Source organism: Vipera ursinii, assembly GCF_947247035.1.
Source record: "Vipera ursinii genome assembly, chromosome: 4".
NCBI lineage: Eukaryota > Metazoa > Chordata > Lepidosauria > Squamata > Viperidae > Vipera > Vipera ursinii.
The window spans coordinates 23,184,604-23,207,082 of NC_139514.1; the positions used below are offsets into that span (position 1 = coordinate 23,184,604).

The 22,479-nt window shown below is 38.7% G+C and overlaps 1 protein-coding gene across 1 annotated transcript in view; it reads left to right on the plus strand.

The window, feature by feature from the left end:
• Positions 1 to 22,479, plus strand: part of MTUS2 (microtubule associated scaffold protein 2) — a gene marked incomplete at its 5' end in the record, with an annotated part of 203,925 nt that overhangs the window by 107,898 nt on the left and 73,548 nt on the right. The window contains one exon of the mRNA XM_083362432.1: positions 11,182 to 11,343. Coding sequence (XP_083218558.1) covers positions 11,182 to 11,343 — 162 coding nt within the window. The remainder of the gene's footprint in view (positions 1 to 11,181; positions 11,344 to 22,479) is intronic.

Below are 22,479 nucleotides of genomic sequence, written 5' to 3' on the forward strand. Positions count from 1 at the left end.
AAAATGTACACATAGTGCCAACAAACAGATTTCATAAATCTTTATCATATGATCTGTTTCTGTGCCTCAGGTATAGGGGGAAAAATCTCTGGGGTTTAGGAGACACCAGCTTCTTCTCTCAGCATTGTTAAATGGTAAAATATTACATATGTCTTCATTTAAAACATGTACACATATAATCTAAACATTTTAATGGAACTCTGTTTTAATATGGAAAAAGTTTTGAATTATTACTTATTTGAAACATCCACTTCTGCTTTTACTAGTTTAAACCTTTTAGGACATTATTTTGCTGGAAACAGAAGTATCTTCTTTTTCCTGATCAGATTATACAGCTCTGACAGATTTCTGGGGAGGTAAATCCAAAAGAAGGTGATTGTGATGGATCCGGAAATAAATGTGAAACATATAAAGTTTACACATGGGCTAGAATTCCAGGGATTGCTCCAGTTGCTATAATTCAAATTGTATATTTCCTCTTCAAAAAATGAAATATACTTTCTGGAACAGCTTTCCTAACTCTGTCATTAAATTGGTATAGTACAATCTTCCAAATCTTGTTTTCACTAAAGTTCTGGGTTTCAATACCCTTCTTTCTACACAGCCTGGACAAGGCCATGGAGGTTATTGACTGTGGGAGATGAAATGTAGTACAGATAGTCCTCAACTTACAACAGTTCATTTAATGACCATTTCAATTACAACTTTATTGAAAAAAGTGAGCTATGACCATTTTTCACACAGCCATTGCAGCATCCCCATGGTGATCAAAATTCAGACACCTGGCAACTGGTTCATATTTATGATGGTTGCAGTGTCCTGGGGACATGTGATCCCCTTTTGTAACCTTCTGAGAGCAGAGTCAATGGGGAAACCGGATTCACTTAACAGCCATGTTACTAATTTAACAACTGCAGTGATTCACTTAACAACTGTGGCAAGAAAAATGGGGCAAAACTCACTTAACAAATGTTTCACTTAGCAACAGAAATTTTAGGCTCAAATGTGGTCATAAGTTAAGGACTACCTGTCCTTTGCCTACCTTGAATCATAACCTGAAAAGGAACTGGTAGACTATTGGGTTCAAATCCCTGCTCAGTTCAGGAAACCAAAGATTCCTCTATCTGAAAGTATTTCTCTCTGCAAAGTTTTGCTTAACATTCAATTGGCATCTACCTTCTTTTAATTTAAAATATTTTTGCTGCTTAAATCTTATGCCTGCGTACCTGGCAAAATTAAAGTCTATCATAGAGAATTGGGCTTGGATCAGGCCCCAGCAAGCCCACAGAAAATGGGAAGCCAAAGCAAACTGGTTCACTTGCACATAGAGACTCTCCAGTTCTTCTTCAGACACTGCTCCACTCCCTCCTCTGCTTTTGTTTCCTTCTCCCTGGTCCTCTGGGCTGAGTTTCTTGTAAGACTGCAGGTAGTACCTCTGCCATTGCAACTGGACTTCTTTGCATGGATATAAGCTGTAGTCGACTTTGTTGAGGCCTGCAAATTCATTAAAAATGATTCCCAATGTCATATGCTTGATAATTGTAGCCAGTATATTCATAATCTGTGAACCAGACATGACCTTCGGCTTTGTTGTAGATGATGTTTTTGCTCAAAAGGTCATTGTGGCAGAAGACGATTGGAGACTGAAGCTGGGAGAGATATTCTTTCATCACTTTGGGACAACAAAGAATAGGTTTGCATCATTCTGTGCAATGATGGCTTCAGATATTTCAAGAGTTCTGTTATCTTACTCCACTCTCCTTTTTTAATGCTAAGCATACCTACATCCTTAATTCCCTCCTCATAAACTTTGCTTCCCAATGTGATTATTCTCGTTCGCTTTTCTACGTCTTCCATGTTTTTTGAAATGGAATGTTGATGAAAAATTAAAGGTATATAGGTTCTTCCCCAAATTCTCTTTGTAAGGTTTCTTAAAAAGTTGTTTTTCATCTTGAGGCACCAGTTTATGTAGGAAGCTATAGAAAACTGGACAAAAACCTTCCTATTCTGCCAGATGTTATCAGAATGCTATTTAAAAAAAATTATAGAAAAATACAGAACATTGTAATTATGCAGAAAACACATTCCAATTCCATATTAAACTATGGTTATATTTCTTTGTGTTCTCTTTTTAAAAAACAACAACAACCTTTTCATTAATTTTATGTTTTACCCTGACAACCATGAATATAAGGATAGAAACATATAATTTTATGTTTTGCTTCTTAGATTTAGATCCCACCTTTCCTAGAATTGCTTAGGGCAGTCTTAATTTATCCCTGTATTTCATTTTAACCCTAAATACAAACCTCTGATAAGTTTTGCTAAGAGAGAAGTTACACATATCTAAAGGATGGCATAGATATAGAGCTTACAGGCATACAATGTTAAATGTGCTTTTTACACCCACACCCACACCCACACCCACAGACACAAACATACATATGCATACATATATACATAAACACACATACATATATATACACATACATTCATCGGCATATATACATACTGTACATGCACAAATGCATTCACCTATGCTGGGACATGAACTCAATGAGCAGGTGTAGTCTTATTATTGAAACAGAATGTATTTATTCATCACAGCATCAGATTGAGCACACTTTAGTGATGGATTAAATCAATGGTTATAGTATTAACCTAGAAAAGGAAGTACACATTGTTCATAATAGAAAATATTGCAGAGTTCTCTATTAGGGTAATAGTTTTAATGTAGGTAGTTTATATATTTAATTCCTATATTCCATTTATATTGGATTGAATAGGTTTCAAAACATAAAAGTGGAAAGTATTCTTATTTTTGTAAACAGCAAATATCACTTACAGAGGCTTCATCTGTATGCTTAGCAGAACTCCTGGATATTGCGCAGGTGTTTCCTTGTAAATGGATATCTCTTTGCAATAATCACACAATCTGACCTCTGACTCAGAGAAATCAGTCATTTATATTAACTGTGCACAGTATGAAATGATCTGTGTTCTTTCTCCACCCCACCCCCTTTGTCCACGGCTGCCAAAAGAAACTCTGACTATTCTTTGGGCAGAGGGAAAGTCTAGGACTTCCATTCTTCATTCTACATTCAAAATAACAATATGAAATTTTGAATGTTAACTAGGGCCCCTTCTGATTTTGGAGGAACATTTTGCTGTGCTTGTAAGTACAAATTTAATAAATAAATCTGATAAATTAATAAATAAATGCTGTTCCTTTGAGGAACAGTTTTGAGTGCTGCCAACAACTCCCAGTAATTTTCTTAGCAATATTTTTCAGAAGTGATTTGCCTTTCCTCCTTCCTAGCTCTGAGAAAGAGCAACTGGCCCAAGCTAACCATCACTAGAACCCACCATCTCCTGGTTTTTATCCCAGTACCTTTAACCACAATGCCAAAGTGGCTCACACATATTTGACTGTACATTTGAACATCTGGATAGTCAACCACAACCACTGCTCTTCTGGTTGAAGTGTACTCAGTACCCACATGGAACCTGTGTCAGTAAACACATCAGATTTTCAGAAACTCCAAGTTTCATTCGTTTGTAAAACTAGCATGGTAGAATGTTTTATTTATATATTTGGCATTGCCACTTTTCTGTTTGCTTGTAAAGATATAGAGTTTGTGAATCTTTAGCAATGTTCAATTGCTTATTAGATGATGAAATTATCTACATGAATAGTTAACAGATGGGACTGAAAATGTATTTTGATCCTGTTGGAATGAAGAATAATTTCATTTGTCTGTCTGTTAAAACTTAAGTCAGATTTTTCCAGGCTAAGAAATAAAGCAAGACAGAATTATTCTTTAGCTTCTTTGCTTCTCCAAAGCTCAAAACTACTGTATGAAAGGAAAAACCTGTTAACAGATTTGGTGATCATCACTGATTTGCATATAAGTGCTGAAGAAGGGATTGTTAATGGTATCTTGATGTAAATGGTGGCAATGACAGCATGCTTGGCTATTAGTTGCTAGGGAGCAATAGTGAAAGAAGTTGTCAAATAGCCTTAATACTAGTAAGCTTCTTGAATAGAACTTGGCTAACTCTGTAAAATCAAATTTTGTATTAAATGGACCAATCCAGCAGGGCTATTCTTATGTCTACTCCCTAAACTTTGAGGGAGATGGGCAGTTCAGAAATGTGAAAAATAAATAAATACAAATGAATAAAATTCCTCAGTATAGTGGAATAGATGTTGCTAGAAAGGGAGTTTTTTTCTTGAGACTTTATTCCTTGCTGACTATTTTACATTTTAAAAAAAACATTTTTCTTCTAATTGTAAATGATTAGTTTGTTCCTATGATCTGAGGTAACACAAGAACGGGGGTGTCAAACTGCCAACCCATGGGCCGGACTTATCTTCCAGAAGCCACGCCCACCCCAGTGGTATTAGTAAGATTAGATTGTAGCAACTGATTCTGCCAAGAAACTAGCAATTAACCAGGTTTTCATTTTGTTCCCAATATTTCAGCTTTCTCAAATTTAATGAGTATTACAAGTGTATAGCAATAGCAATAGCACTTAGACTTATATATCGCTTCACAATGCTTTAAGCCAGGGGTGTCAAACTCAATTTCATTGAGGGCCGCATCAGCATTGCGGTTGCCCTCAAGGGGCCGGGTGGGTGTGGCCAGGGTGGGTGTGGCCTACTGGGTGGGCGTGGCTAGAGTGCATATGGCCTATTGGGTGGGCGTGGCCAGCTCTACATCGTTGGCATCAAGGGTGCCTATGGGGGCCTGGGCATGAGGGGGACAGATCTGGGGGTCTCTGGTAGGAGGAGGGTCTCTGGGCCAGGGCCAAGGCAGCGGGGGCCCTTCCCTCACTGTTTCCAGGATGGCTTCGTGGGCCGCATGAAACCACTTCACGGGCCGGATCTGGCCCCCGGGCCTTGTGTTTGACATGTCTGCTTTAAGCCCTCTCTAAGCAGTTTAAAGAGTCAGCATATTGTCCCCAACAATCTGGAATTAAGTTCCTGGTTAGCAGTTATAAATGCTTTATATAATTTTGGGATAAATAATCTAAAATATATTTTGAAAAGTCTCTAGTTTCTTGTTTAGCTTATTAGTTTTGATTTTTCCATAACTTACAAACAATACTATGCTTCTCTTAAATGCATAACAATCTATCAATAAATTCATAAATTATCTATAATAGAAATATGTTTTATAAAAAGTGGAACTTTTGATAATGCTTTATTTAAAGGACATCTGGATAAAACTGAATTACTCAGTTTTGTAAGAAGTGATGTTACATTACATTTATTAATCCATTCCGTTGAAATACAAGAAAATAATCTAGAGAAAAAAGTTATGATATATGGAAATAGTGAAAAAGAAGTATATTATTTCAGCAAAGAACTTAAAAATTGCCTTAAGGGAAGGTTATCTTATCATCACCAAAACAAATTCTCATACTTTCCAACTATTGCTTAAGTGAGATAGAATTGCAATCTAATAAGAAACAGAAACATTAAATATTAAAGTCTCAAGCCATAATTAAATGATCTATAAACAAAGTGAAAAGTGTAAAAAACCTCTAGGTAATATAACTGAGGAATTCTTGGTAGGATCATAACACAGCATTCATTAAAGTTTTAATCAGCAATATTAAAAATATCCTATTGAATTATTGCCTGTTCCATCACAAATTTGCTAATAAAAATTATTGCACCTCTAGCAGACCTTAAACTTCCACAAATTTATTATTCTTGCCCAAATATACATTACTCAGGAAGATGGGGGAAGGAAATATTGGGTATTAACAACCCCACCCAAAGAAAATTCATAACCTGCCACTGTTTGTGCATGATATTGTGACATAATTACCCCATTCAGCAGTAACAATATTAACTGGAAAGTGGACTTTTCAGCAATAAAACAAATAGGTAGCAGTAGAAAACTTTTCTCCAATCAACACATCATTTATCCAGTCAATATTCTTCTCCCATTCACATATAATTCAGATTAGAACTTTTGCTAAAACGTTGATGAGATGTGAAAATAGTTGCAGACTAATATTAGACACTACAGTAATGCTCAAATTCTGTATTTCCATGCATTCAAAATAAGAAGACAGGGAACAAGGCAAGGAAGGGTAGAAGTTGGACATCTTTCAGTCTGATCTTTGTAACTGCTACAAAGTAATGTAGCAGTTATAAATACTGAGTAATGTATATTTGGACAAGAATAATATATTTGTGGAAGTTTAAGATCTGCCTGATGTCTTGCTTTGAATCTGTAGATGACTACACACAAATGATAAGTATAAAATCGGGATGGTGTGTTTAACTTTGTACCATGCAAAAACGTAGGGATTTATCAAACATACAATTTAACCAGAACTGCCTACACTTTTACGTGCAACTCTGGGTATCTGTATTTGGGGAGAGCTGCTCTTAAATCTGTTGCATCTATATTAGCACATGTGATATGTTAAAATTTTGAAAGGGGTAAACAGAAAATTTGGGTTAAGGGGTGTTCATTAAAATTCTTCTCAGGGGAAAAAGGATTCTTTTGTATCCAATATATTCTCCTTTAGTATTCATTGATTGGGTCAAATTGTTGTAAGTTTATTCTGTATTATTGGAACATCTCACCAATATCCAACTCACTGTTTGCTGGCTCTTTTAATTCTTGTTCCTTGGAAGAAGTTCAGTTCTGGAACAGAAATGGTGTTCCCTGATTGAGCTGATGTCAGTTCATCATTATCATGCTCATCATCACCACCACCACCATCTGACTGATGATGTCAGTCATCAGAGGGCTACTGATGTCTAAGCATCCTGAATATTGAGTGACTTTGAGTGCTGAACCAAAAAGCCTAATGGTCTGATCGGTAAGGTTTAGATGTCAAGAGGGACAAAGTGGATCCCCTGTCACAGATACAGAAAACTGGTGGCTGGGTTTGACTTGAAAACAGCCTCCGCCACTGAATCTGATGTCAGCAGGCAAGCTTAGAACAGATTTTATCACCTGGCCACCCTCCATATGGGTGGAGTTGAAGTCTGCATATCTGGATGTTGTTTAAGTTGGGGAAAAGCTGGATTTGTCTTTCCAAGCTTGGACAGTCCCTTGCCTTGCATCTATTTGTTGCCTCTTTGTGCAAATTGATGCCACAAAGACACAGCTACCACACATGTGTCTTGGAAGTTGAACCACATGGGCAGTTTCTTTTAGGATAAAAGGATTTGTTTTCTCTGCTCAATGATCACTGAAAGCACTCTTTTTTTATTTAACAGTATGTTGTTTTGCTCAGGGTCCACAGGGAAAAGATCTAAATAAATGAAATCTCTAGGATTGGAGTCAATATAAATTATTAATTATTCTGGAAAAGATAAAAAGCTGCCTCACCCAGAGCCAGACTTGCTCAGTGGTACTACTCATGCTTTGTAAGGAGGGGTTCCAGGTTTAGCCCTGAATATGCTCTAAAAAAAAATCATATAGCACAAATTTTGAATATTCTGTGCCCAAAGCATTGGGAAGTTCCTATTGGGCAGAATAAACAGTATCAGCCAGTACTGTAGCCTGACATGAGGTAAAATAATTTGCTATAGTATACACTGAGTCTGTTTCTACTTTAGGACTAGGTTCAGCATCCAAAGGTTTTTTTCCCTTTATAATCTCCTTCTTTCCTTTACTTCTTACAAGCGTCATTGCAGTCCTATACTGTATTCAATTCGACATTTCCCTCAACAGTTCAATATTGCCTTCTTCAGTTAAAGAATAAAATATTTTTAAATTCTTTGTTTTTTTTCTTCCCAGAGAACATTTGGTCTCACTTTGTTTTTGATATATAAAAAGACCTGAAGTGCATATATTAATAGTCTCATCAGGTTACGTTAAATGGTCAGTTTCTAATATATTCTTTCTTGGTAAATATGTAGGTCATATTTCAGCGAGCCTTCTTTTTCTTCTCACAATAAACATTAATTACTCAAACTTGTGTTGTTTATCAAAGGTTCCCTTTTTTAAAAAAAAATTATGAAATAGTTTGAAAAGATTCTCTTCTTTTAAGTAACTAAAGAGTCTTGTCAGAAGACTCAGAGGAGATGACGTAACTTCCCCTGACACCCCATACTTCAAATAGAATGACTTCTGATTTGGAAGGAAGCCAGATTTGTAAATTGAAATGTTCTCTGTATAATAAATTTACACTAAGAGAATGGGAGTCAAGAGTAGAAGATTTCAGTAAAAGTATCTGACACATTCTACTTGGCAAATAATCCCAAAACATTTTATTCTTAAAGGCAACTTCTACTGTAACCGAATATTTAAAAATATTGGACAGAGAAAAACAAACAAACAAAAAAAACCACCTGTCCAAACAAACTTAATGTTAAAGCAATGCCTTAGAACAGGGGTCTCCAACCTTGGCCACTTTATGACTTATGCCTGAGGAATTCTAGAAGTTGAAGTCCACAAGTCATAAAGTGACCAAGGTTGGGGATCTCTGCCTTAGAATAGTTTAAGATTCCTGTGGGTATCTAAGATGATAGGCTGACATCTTAGTGATGATGTACAGAAATTGTCATGTAGAGACAGACATTGCTGAGTGTTGTCCTTCAGTTGGCAGAAGGACAAAACTCTATCTTCTTTGTATCATTTTTTCCCACTGTTTTCTGCCTGTTGTTTTTGTCTCTTGCCTTTATACAAGGAGTACCATGTATCCAAACCACAATCTGAAAAGTCTTCAGAGAGAGAACCGTTATAAATAAGGTCTTCCTGCACAATTACACAAGAGCAATATCCATCACTGGTGGTGTCCCCCTCTATTTCATACACAATACTTGGTTCTAGGCACACATTGTGGCTGCTATCCACTTCAGAGAGGCACACTATTGGGTTCACTACAGCAAGAAAGGCATTAGTGAGGGGTATGGACTATACCTTTGAAGGGCCTCAGAGAAAAGCCTTTAATGTGCCATCTGCTCTGGGGAGTCCTAACTGTCAGACACAGAAGGAAAACAACCAACCAAATTTTCAGTGAATGCCTCACTGAGGAACCTCAAGTGATGTAATGTTTAGATGGGTGGCAAAAATCATCACCAAAACTAACCATGGAAACATTTTGGTTGTAGAAATTGAGGTATAGATGGTAAGCTGCTCATCTGACCACCAGGACAGTTCGGCCTTGTGAAGATAATCCATAGCCTAGATTCAGTTTTTTGTTTTTGTTTTTAAATCCTTCAGAAGCCAATATTGTTATATTCATGCACAGTAAATTAAACCCCCTACTATTATCTAGGACTACATAAGAAACCTGGGGTCAAATTATTTGAAGAGCTGTCAGGGAACTGTATATAATTTGTTCCAAGAAACCTATTTGGAGCCCTAAAATACCACAGAACCTGTCTGTTTGAGGCCTGAGCTGCAAAACACAAAGACAGAAAGAGAAATACCCAGTTTCCTGGGATAAATTACTGTTGTGCTGTTTAAATCTAAGTGGAGGTAGGTAAATAACAAGACGGTTATAAAATCTCAATTGTAACTTGAGAGGGCCAGGTTTAATTATTGGCTGTTAATTCATGGTGCACGATTATCATCCTGCAATAAAATATCGTTGTTAAACATTAAGAAGATTTACTCCTGTTCCTGACTACTCATTAGCTTGTGATTTTGCTTCCCCTTTGAACATAGTTGGATTCCTTTTGTTTTCAATTTTTAATGTTATTGGTAAAGGTCAATGTACATAGACTTTAGACGCTCTATTTTCAATTAAGATTCGCATGGTTTCTTTTTAAAGGAAGCTGTAGACTTTGTGAAATATACAGGCCAGCAATTTTGTACCCTCCCTACTGCAGTTCCCATGCTCCCAGGCAACATGACCATCGATCATAGGAGGACTAGTCCAACCCTTTGGAGAGCACTGAATTGTCACTTTCCCTCTGTGATTGAAGTCCCTTTCAGGGTAATGTAGGTTTGCTTTGACTGTTGTCCAGTTTGTGCCATCTTTTCTTCTTTATTTTTATTATTGCATTACTGGTAATCCTCAACTCATGACTGGTCATTTTAACAATCATTTAAAGTTACAATGGACCCTCCCCCCAGAGCTAATAACAGAGTTGGAAGAGACTTTGGAGGTCTTCTAGTCCAACCCCCTGGTCTGGCAGGAAACCCTATACCATTTCAGACAAATGGCTGTCCAGTCTCTTCTTAAAAACTTCCAGTGTTGGAGCACCCACAACTTCTGGAGGCAGGTTGTTCCACTGATTAATTGTTCTAACTGTCAGGAAATTTCTCCTTAGTTCTAAGTTGCTTCTCTCCTTGATTAGTTTTCATCCATTGCTTCTTGCCCTGCTTTCAGGTGCTTTGGAGAATAGCTTGACTCCCTCTTCTTTGTGGCAATCCCTAAGATATTGGAAAACTGCAATCGTGTCACCCCCTTGTCCTTCTCTTCATTAAACAAGACATACCCAGTTCCATCAACCGTTCTTTATATGTTTTAGCCTCCAGTCCCCCGATCATCTTTGTTGCTCTTCTCTGCACTCTTTCTAGAGTCTCAACATCTTTTTTACATCATGGTGACCAAAACTGGATGCACTATTCCAAGTGTGGCCTTACCAAGGCATTGTAAAATGGTATTAACACTTCACGTGATCTTGATTCTATCCCTCTGTTAATGCAGCCTAGCACTGCGTTGGCAACTGCAGCACACTTGCAGCCTGCTTCAGAGTTAGGATAACTGCACACACAGCCACAGTCACATGACTCCCTCTAGGGCACTTGGCAACCAATTCACTTTTATAGCATTTTGCAGTATCCTTGAACCTGCAAAAAAAACACCCCTTGGGGAAATGGATTTCCCAATTTACTCTGATCTGGATGTTCTGAGTTTTCATTCTTTCCTTGCAATGCTGTGTGATGATGAAACACTGATAGAGGAGGAACAGATTAGGAAAGGCTGACTTGTAGTTGCCGCCAGATCATATTTGCTTCCTTTTATGCAAGCAGCATTTTTCCTTTTAAGATGGTACCTTTTTTAAAACAAAATTTAAATTTTACAGAGACCAACTGAGTCAATCCTCTCATCACATATGCAAGCATCACTTTAAAATAACAGAAGACTTTTTGATTTGTCTAGGACATTAATAATGTTATCATTTCTCTGCACAAGGCATACATCTATTTTTAATGCAGTTCTAATTGGGATGCTTTTGGTTTCCTGCAGGCTCGAGCCTTGGAAATGAAGAGCAAATCATTCTCAAGGCCACTGAACCATCTAAAGAAGCACTTAAGGGGGCCAGTAGAACTTCACTGCAGGCTTCAAATAGCGCACCAGTTGTCCGCAGGAGTTTACTTCCGGCACCAAAGACAGGAACAGCACCAGCTGGTAAGTTTTCCCATGTGTCAGAGTTCATATGACATGTCCATATATGTTTGGCATGTGTGCATGTGCAATGAGTGTGCATTTTAGAATTTTGTAGTATAGTTTGCCCTTAATTCGGTGTAAATTGTGCTCAAATCTGTTTTACACATTAAAATTAATTCACTGGTTATTGCTCTTTAATTGATTCAGTCTTTTTAAAAAAACATTCTTATCCTGGAGAATTGAACAATGGACATTCAACCTGAGCTTGCAAGGTATATAAAAAACAGGGATCCTCAGTAGGTCTGTGCACTGAGCGCAGAACTTTACGGCGGTTTTGTAAGCATTTTCACTTGTAACTTTTACAAGCTTCCCCAAAATCAAGAATGTCGATAAATCCCTGTCCACAAGTTCTATTGGAAGCGCTGAGCCAAGCGTATCTGCTGTGAATGGAGTTCCTCACCAATTGGCAGCCCATCAAACAGACTGTAGAGGAGGCATTCCCAGTACATGTCTTACGAGGGTAGATATTCTCAGCATTTACACGAAGATGCCCATCCCTCTGCCAGAGATATAAAAACCCTGCTAATTGAAAAACCAAGAGCAGAACTCTGGAAAAAACCTGGAAAAGAGGCTAGACGAGGAAGCAGGGGCCACGTGGGAGTTGGCTTCCATTTTCCCAACATCTTCTGAAGAAAGCTTGGAACCCCTTGAGAACCTGGAGAAATCCAAAAAACTTTGAAGCCGAGGATAGTTCAGTTTGCTTCAAGAAGTCTTCTATTTGAATAGAAACAAGTAAACTAGCTGACAAAGAATATTATGTTTAGTTGGGCTATGTATGTGATGCTAATTCAAATTTTCCGTATTTCTCTCTGCAGGCAGGGAAGTATTTTTATTGGTATTTCAGACCGGGTTCCAGAAGCTATGTTTTTCTCTGTAGCATGGGTGTCAAACTCGACCGCGTCACGTAGCGTATTGTGACTTTTTTGCTTTTGCAGAGCCGGGGTGGGCGTGGCCTGAGCATGATGCATCAGCCCGCAAGCCGCCAGTTTGACACCCCTGCTCTGTAGGATCTTCCTGTAATCAATAATATTAATGGGAAACTATTTCCTGATGTTACAGAACAGATCAGCACCATCTTGTGGTGTGTTTGGAGCATTGGGTTTTCATTCAGATCATTGTACACAAGTTGCCAGCAGCTGTCTGGGGTTGCTGTTGTTGTTTTTCTCCAGCATTGAATGCGCTTTTAGCAATTGATGTTAAGATTATGTTATTTTGTCATTCCTTTTACATAAAATTGTATTTTATTTATCTCTGCTGAGGATGGAAGATGGACACCAAGTGAGGATAAGTGGTAGCAGTAGAAACTACCAAGCCATTACCCTAAATCAGGAATAGACTCTGTGTTTGAATACCCAGAGACCTTGTAACCCAGGGGTCTTCAAATTTGGCCCTTTTATGTCTTGTGGACTTCAACTCCCAGAATTCCTCAGCCAGGCATGCTGGCTGAGGAATTCTGGGAGTAGAAGTCCACAAGTCATAAAAGGGCCAGGTTTGAAGACCCCTGTTCTAACCTATCAGCTTTCCAGAATCAGGTACAGGATCTATGAGCTCAGTTGTCTGCTACAATATTATAAACCTTCAGATATTTGTTTCTAAATGCAAAGGTATCCCTTCATGACAGGGACACAGTGAGGAAAGGCTTGCATATATGCTGTTCATCCACCATCATTTTTGTCCAACATCCGTTTCTCATGTGCAATCTGACTATTGTCATATAATTAGAGATCCATTCATTTGGGTAATTATATGGATATGTTAGTATTGTGCCTTCTTTTCAAATAAGATTACAAAGTAGAAAGGCAGAAATCTGCCCAGATGTTTAAATTATCTGATGCTTCAGAAGAAGAGACAGTCATAAATATTTCCATCCATTCATCATCTGGTCTTCCTGTACCTGATTCATCCTCCTGCTATAACATATAAACCTCAAATAAATCATAGTAATCAGGAAGCGCAGATAAAGGCATCAGAACTGGGATTATAGAAATATACCAAAATTGCCCTCTCTAATAGTGACTCAAGGTTTCAGTGGCCTCACAAATTGGTCCCTGGAGAGTACCCAAAGGATGGATGGATTTTTCATAATTGCTACAAACATGAATCCAACCAGTTTAAGGTTGTGGGGTTAGATTGAATGGAGAGCCCACTTGGATCATTTGTGCTCCCAGAAGAAAGATAGGTTGTCAATAAATTAGTACTTAGGGATTCCTGTTATCAGGTTGGTTACTGGGGCTCTACTTCCCGATGATTTTGTTGATGATATGTGGGCTTCAAGAAAAAGAAGAGTGTATAAGACAGCTTTATCTACAAAAGGCCATAAGGATTAGACATTCGGTAAGCTGATTTTAAAAAATTAAAACTGGTAAATCTTGTTTATAAGAAGCTCTCAGTGAAGAGTCATGACTGCTCAAAGGAAAGGATATCTCTTTAGTTATTTATAAATAATATATAAATAGGATGTGAAAATCACATGACCACGGAGATGTCCTCGGACAAACGCTGGCTCTTCGGCTTTGAAACGGAGATGAGCACCGGCCCCTAGAGTCGGAAACGACTAGCACACATGTGCGGGGGAACCTTTACCTTTACCTTATGAGTTGTAGGGACGTGATGGCTCAGTGGGTTAAGATGCTGAGCTTGTCGATCAGAAGGTCGGCAGTTTGGCGGGTTGAATCCCGAGTGCCGCGTAGCAGAGTGAGCGCCTGTTACTCGTCCCAGCTTCTGCCAACCTAGCAGTTCGAAAGCATGTAAAAAATGCAAGTAGAAAAATAGGGACCACTCTGGTGGGAAGGTAACAGCGTTCCGTGCGCCTTTGGCGTCTGGTCTTGCCAGCCACATGACCACGGAGACGTCCTCGGACAAGCGCTGGCTCTTCGGCTTTGAAACGGAGATGAGCACCGGCCCCTAGAGTCGGAAACGACTAGCACGTATGTGCGGGGGAACCTTTACCTTATGAGTTGTAATCCACAAGGGAAAAATTCAGGTATAAACATATAGAGAGAGATTAGTCCTCTAACATATATGAATACTTTGACTATTTCTACTTGATTTACATAACTATTGGCAAGGAAATGACTTCACTGAAGTTTTAAATTGGAACGTAGCATCTGTATTCCTTTTTTCAAATGGATATCTGAAACTTTGTCTTCGTTGTATTTCTTTCCCACATCTTTAAAATAGAAATTGATATTCATTCATTTAATATTAGTTTCATTCAATTTGTTTATGAAAAAAAGTGGGAAACCATGCTGAGGAGCCATGAAAATGAAAGATCACTTCTACTTGGAATGGGTGGTCCTGCATGTAAGGATAGATAATTCTCCTTTACAGATTGCCTCATACAGCAATGGTTTGCAAGTTTTAATGGTGATGAAAAAGTAACTTTGTGACCAATACTTGCATTTACAACTTTTTCTGATCTGTAAGGCAAAGGTAAGTTGAAGCAAGATCCTAAGCATAGTTGTGGTTTCTCTTAGCAGTTGCTTCAATTAATGACCAAGTTGCGAGTCCCATTTGTAGTTGCTAAATGAGGACTGACTACCCATATTGTTAAGGTCTATAAGGCTAGCATGCAGGGAAAGTATCACCTGGATTTCTAAAATGATCTTCATTGCCAGTAGGATAACGTAACATAACCTTGAAAATCTGCCAAAGTAATTATTTCACACAACTTACACCTAAAATTATTAAGTCAATTTTTTCTGATGCTTTTTCTCATACCTACCCCTTCTCCTCCTCTCCCATGTACTCAAAACCCTTTTTGTAATATTCCTGTTTCCTGCCTCCTTTATATTAGGTATTCCATCATATTTATGGATTCAGATTATGCTGTGAAATTCATTGGAAGTCAATGCAGGGTCTATAATATTGGTGTAATAAGCTGACAGCAATGCATGCATGCTAACAAACTGGTTGCCACTTTCTGCATCAATTCCAGTTTCTGAATGGTTTTCAGAGGCAGATCCATATAAAGCTCATTACAGTAGTCCAGTCAAGGGCATAATTTACAATCAAAAATTCTGCTATTCCAGATATGGCCACAGTTGGTAATTCTAAAATTGTGGACTGATTAACTGCTAATACTGAATGCATCTTTGTGGGTTCTATAAGAAAACATTCTGATTTTTTTTCTATAAAAGTTAGACTATTACACTTTACATATCTTTACACTTTACATAGTTTAAAAGTTAGACTGTTACACTTTACATGGGGCCGCCCCTGAAGACCATTTGGAAACTCCAAGTGGTGCAGAATGTGGCTGTATGGGTAGTAAATAGTAATGAATAAGAATGAACCTTTATTGTCAAAGTGCAACCATGTATTGAGATTAGCTGAGCCTCCCTTTGTGCTCCCACCCCCCAACTCACAGTGACAACAAACCCGCCATCCTACCACACCATGTGAACCAACTATACCACACACCGGCCTCCCAAGTCAATTCTGCATAAGTTCACAGAGATTATGTCCCATTTAAAAGCCTAACAGCCCACGGATAAAAGCTATTTTTCAGCCTGTTGGTACGGCTGGCTATATTCCTATATCTCCTACCGGATGGTAGGAGAGTAAAGAGATAACGTCCAGGGTGTGAGTCATCCCTGAGAATTTTCCTCACTCTTCCAAGGCAACGAGCCCTGGCAATGTCATCCAGTGGTGTCAGGGGACAGCCCACAATGTCTTGTGCTGTACTCACCACCCTCTGTAATACTTTCCTATCCGCGGCTGTCAGACCAGCATACTAAACCACAATACCATACGAGAGGATGCTCTCTATAGTAGACCGGTAAAAGAGGGTCATTAGCCGTTGTTCTACCCTGTTCTTCCGTAAGACCCTGAGAAAGTGAAGCCTCTGTTGGGCCTTTCTAGCCACCTGGGTTGTATTAACTTTCCAGGTCAGATCTTCGCAGAGGTAGACTCCCAGAAATTTAAAGGAGGAAACTCTCCACACAGTCCTCCCCGATGTAAAGTGGGGCAGGTTCCTCCTTTTTTCTCTGGAAGTCTAGCACCATCTCTTTCGTCCTGCCGATGTTCAGGTACCAGATAAGCAGCACACATAACACCACTCCTCCCTGAGCTGCACTGATTATGGGTATTATATGTTTTGATTGCAATTCACAATGCTGGTGGTTACCTTTAAAGCCCTGCCTGGCTTGTGAATGAGGTACCTGAGAGATCGCCTTTTTCAAAGAGTCTGTATGCATCCAACCAGGCCGAGCAGAGTGGGCATGCTGCAGATCCTGTCAGCCAAAGAATGTGGGCTGGCAGGGACCAGAAAACAAGCTTATTCTGCGGTAGCCCCTGCTCTATGAAACATCCTTTCTTCAGAAATCAGGATGGCCCCAACCCAGTTAGCCTTTCATAAGGAAGGCCCTGAAAACGTGGCTATGTTCCCAAGCCTGGGGCTCTGAATGTGCCATGGATTTCATTTCCTGGCGGTATTGCTAACTGGCTCCTATGTACAGTATATTTAATTTGGATATTTTTAGTGTTTTTATTGGTTTTACTACTTTTATTGTTTTAAAATGTTTTTAATATTTTCAGTTGTAATGCCTTTTTTAAGCAGCCCAGAGTCACTGACTGAGATGGGCGGCCACAGAAATTAAACAAATAAATATTTTCACAGCATATAATTCTTACTAGGTAGCTATTTGTATGTGCAATGCCTACTCTCAAACTCAGAACAAATATCTGACTAGTTCACGCCTTTTCAAATAGTACTTATTGTTATCTGCTTTTTCACAAATGTGTGTATCTTTGTGAATACCTTCCCTAATATCCACCCTCTTTCATTCCAAAAACATATAGCTGAATTCACAAAAAATGCAACTGCCAAAAGATAATTGTGCTTCCATTCTCTATTTGGTTCAGAAAGCACAAATTTAGGACATTTTTATCCAAATGCAAGCCATAAATTGCCAGTATCTTCAGTTATAGAAACTATTCTGCAGTGCCATATAGGAAGAGTAGATTGTGAAGTCCTTTGTTGCAAGATAGCTCCCGCTGTCTCTGCTGTGGGTAAGCACTTTGTATAGATATTCATTTCCTTGATGCCCTCCTGCGTCTCACAATCAAATGCAGTGATATCCAATATTTTGTGGCTTCAGCTTCCGTGCTGTCTTTGGCATCCGTGCTGTTCTTGTTTCTACCAAGAATAAGGTTGATGCTGAAATCCATAGGCCAAATGTTCCAATCTGACGGCAAGATGTTTGTTTCTTTGCAATGCTGAACTGTGGCAATTTGGGCATCAGTGCATGATAGTGTTTTGCCAAGTGTCAGGACAGTGATCAGGTGCTAGGCAATTCTTTTGGTTCTAGAGACAATAAGCACAGCAGTCTACAAACAGATTTTAAGCTTTATTATTAGCTTAAGCAAACATCTAAAGTTTACATACCAAGCAAGATAATATCCAAATCTCTTACAGACTGCTGGGAGCTCCTTAATAATGACAGCAGAGATGCCCCAAGGACAACCAGTTTCCACAGCATTTAATGCTAAATTCCATGTAGAAGTTCCCAAATGATAACTACCACCCTACAGTTGTTATCAAAACCTGGCACCGTGACTTCTCTGGCCCTGCTGAGGTCAAGAGACTACAAGGCCTGACATTCACTGGTTAGTGTATGATTCTGGAATGGGAATCAGATGTCTGAGACTTTCACAGTGAAAAAAGCTTTGAAGTTAAATGAAGACTCTCCCCCACCCGCCCTCTCTTTTGTATAGCAAGCAAGAGGAAAAAACAAGCAGACTAGCTCAGAATGAGCACTGGATTTTTCTTAATATGAAGGAGAAATCAAAATATTTCATTAAACTTCTTGAAATAACAATGTTCTTCTACATTGCCATGGGAAGAGATTTTAGTAGTCCTTTACAATATGCTTATGCATGCACGCACACACAAGCAATATATTTGGCATTTTACCAGGAGTTTAGGATTCTTTGGGGATACTGAGATTGTGGTTAGCTACTGCATTGCAAATATAATACCTGTATTAGGTCAGAAGAGAGGATATGCAGAACGTAGAGTTTTTAGATGTTGTCGCTAGAGCTTGCTAATTATGAGGTTATTTTTAAGCTTGTTACACTGCATAATGTTTCATGGAATGCACATTTCAAAGGCACACTTTGTAATGGATAACTCAATACAACATGGCACCTTGTGTCTGTAGATCCTTTCTGTGAAGGCTGTGGAAATCCTTCAAAGGTTGTGTTTGATAACAAAGATTGTGCAAGCAAAGTATTTCTTTAGAACATTATAGCAAGTGTGTCTTTTTCTAGGCTCATGTGGTTGCTTCAGAGCTGCTTTTAATTATTTCAACACACACACACACACGTATATTTATATGTGTGTATATATGTGTATATGTGCATATGTATATACTGTATGTGTGTATATGTGTGCGTATATATATGTATATGTATATATGTATATATGTATGTGTATACACACACACACACACACACATATATATATATATATATATATATATATATATATATATATATATATATATATATATATGAAAGATTGGCATACAGATGGCTCTTATGCAAAGGAAATAGATAGCATTGTGCTTCCTTTCATTGTAAGTTTTATTATTTTCTTATACATCCAGGATGTATCATAAGCATCTAGGAAGAGTTTGAAGTTGCTGTTATGATAGATTTTAACTACAGTACATCTGTTAGCAGACTAACTGCCAAATGCAAAATGTCAAATAAATTCTTGATTCATGAAGACGATAATTTCCTCTTCCAAAAGGTTGAGGTGGGCATTTTGCATTCCTTCCTTCCTACCTTTGAAAGGTAGATCAAAAATAGATCATCTAAGGCAAACCCTATCTTCTTTCCTTCCTTTAAAAAAACAAAGGAAGATTCTTCCTTAAGAGGGGAATAACAAATTAGCATGGACAGTGATGGGGAAGGCAAGAAGGAGAGGAAATGAACAGGGAATCCAAAAAGGAGAAGAACTTTGAAAAACTTTGACTTCTTGGTGTTCTCTGGTTTGCTTGCCAAAATTTTGTTACCAGACTAACTGGTCTGAAGATGTTATCTAATCTGGTAATGAAACACTGGCAAGCAAACAATCAAGCACAAGGAACACCAAGGATTCCACAGTTCAGCCTGAGCCACATATATTATCTTCTATTAAAGAACTTGAATTCTGAATAGTAGCACTCCAACGTCCAAGATATTTTTGCACAACTTACTGTCAAAAATAATGGAGAAAAAATTAAGATCAATAGTGCACTATCTACAGATTCTGTTGCTGAACGCTGATCATATTAATAAATTTTGATTTTTCTATAAATTCCAATAGGCTAACACAGGAATCTATGTTTCACGAGGTACAGCAAACAATTTTCAAAATCTGGATCAGTTTTTTTTTTAAGCAAAAAGAATCTATTTTCCCATCTATTCAAAATAGTGTATGGAAGGCATTCTAATCAGATAATGGATGGGTGTATATTTTAGCTTCAAATGGTAAACTTCTGAAAGAAAGGAACTTTGGATGTATGAATGTATTTATTTTTATTGATTGATTAAATTAATAAGCCATCCATCTCATTGTTAGGAGACTCTGTGCAGCTTTTGTTGTTGTTGTTGTTAGTTGCGAAGTCGTGTCCGACCCATCGCGACCCTATGGACAACGTTCCTCCAGGCTTTCCTGTCCTCTACCATCTTCTGGAGTCCATTTAAGCTCACGCCTACTGCTTCAGTAACTCCATCCAGCCACCTCATTCTCTGTCGTCCCCTTCTTCTATTGCCCTCAATCTTTCCCAGCATTAGGCTCTTCTCCAGTGAGTCCTTCCTTCTCATTAGGTGGCCAAAGTATTTGAGTTTTAGCTTCAGGATCTGGCCTTCTAAAGAGCAGTCAGGGTTGATCTCCTCTAGGACTGACCGGTTTGATCGCCTTGCAGTCCAAGGGACTCGCAGGAGTCTTCTCCAGCACCAGAGTTTAAAGGCCTCAATTCTTTGGCGCTCAGCCTTTCTTATGGTCCAACTTTCACTGCCATACATTGCAACTGGGAAGACCATAGCCTTGACTATACGCACTTTTGTTGACAGGGTGATGTCTCTGCTTTTTAGTGTGCTGTCTAGATTTGCCATGGCTTTCCTCCCAAGGAGCAAGCGTCTTTTAATTTCTTGGCTACAGTCCCCATCTGCAGTGATCTTGGAGCCCAGGAAAATAAAATCTGTCACTACCTCCATTTCTTCCCCATCTATTTGCCAGGAATTGAGAGGGCCGGATGCCATGATCTTGGTTTTCTTAATGTTTAGTTTCAACCCAACTTTTGCACTCTCCTTCTTCACTCGCAACAAGAGACTCTTCAGTTCCTCTTCACTTTCTGCCATTAGAGTGGTATCATGTGCATATCTTAGGTTGTTGATATTTCTTCCGGAAATCTTAATTCCAACTTTTGTTTCATCTAGCTCTGCCTTTCTCATGATGTGCTCTGCATATAAGTTAAATAGGCAAGGCGACAGTATACAGCTTTGCTGGACTCCTTTCCCAATTTTGAACCAATGAGTGGTTCCGTGTCCAGTTCTCACTGTTGCTTCTTGGCCCGCATATAAGTTTCTCAAGAGACAAATAAGATGGTCTGGTACACCCATCTGTTTAAGGACTTGCCACAGTTTGTTATGATCCACACAATCAAAGGCTTTAGCATAGTCAATGAAGCAGATGTTTTTCTGGAACTCTCTAGCTTTCTCCATGATCCAGCGTATGTTGGCAATTTGATCTCTAGTTCCTCTGCCTCTTCGAAATCCTGCCTGTACTTCTGGTAGTTCTCGATCCACATACTGCTGAAGTCTAGCTTGTAGGATTTTAAGCATAACTTTACTAGCATGAGAAATGAGTGCAATGGTGCGATAGTTTGAACATTCTTTGGCACTGCCTTTCTTTGGAATTGGAATGTAAACTGATCTTTTCCAATCCTGTGGCCACTGTTGAGTTTTCCAAATTTGCTGGCAAATTGAGTGTAGCACTTTTACTGCATCGTCTTTTAAGATTTTGAATAGCTCAGCTGGAATACTGTCACCTCCACTAGCTTTGTTGTTGCTCAGCTTTTCTAAGGCCCACTTCACTTCACATTCTAGGATGTCTGGCTCGAGGTCAGTGACCACCTCATTGTGATTATCAGGGACGTTAAGCTCATTCATGTATAGTTCTTCTGTGTAATTTTGCCATCTCTTCTTAATCTCTTCTGCCTCTGTTAGGTCCCTGCCATTTTGGTCCTTTATCATGCCCATTTTTGCATTGAACGTTCCCTTCATCTCTCCAATTTTCTTGAAAAGATCTCTGGTCCTCCCTATTCTATTGTTTTCTTCTATTTCTTTGCATTGTTCATTTAAGAAGGCATTCTGATCTCTTCTAGCTATTCTCTGGAATTTTTCATTCAATTGGGCATATCTTTCTTTTTCTCTCTTGCCTTTCACTTCCCTCCTTTCCTCAGCTATTTGCAAAGCTTCCTCAGACAGCCATTTTGCTTTCTTGCATTTCTTTTTCTTTGGGATGGTTTTGGTTGCTACCTGTTGTACAATGTTGTGAACCTCTGTCCATAGTTCTTCAGGCACTCTGTCTATCAGATCTAATTCCTTAAATCTATTTGTCACCTCTACTGTATATTGAACAGGGATATGATTTAATTCATACCTGACTGGCCTAGCGCTTTTCCCTACTTTCTTCAGTTTAAGCCTAAACTTTGAAACGAGAAGCTCATGATCTGAGCCACAGTCAGCTCCTGGTATTGTTTTTACTGACTGTATAGAGCTTCTCCATCTTTGGCTGCAGAGCACATAGTCAATTTGATTTCTGTGTTGACCGTCTGGTGATGTCCATGTGTAGGGCCATCTCTTGGGTTTTTGAAAAAGAGTGTTTGCTATGACCATCGTATTCTCTTGACAAAAATTCTATCAGCCTGTGCCCTGCTTCATTTTGTACTCCAAGGCCAAACTTGCCTGTTATTCCGGTTATCTTTTAGCTTCCTACTTTAGCATTCCAATCCCCCATGATGATAAGGACATCATTTTTTGGTGTTAGTTCTATAAGGTGCTGTAGGGCTTCATAGAACCGGTCAATTTCATCCTCTTCAGCAC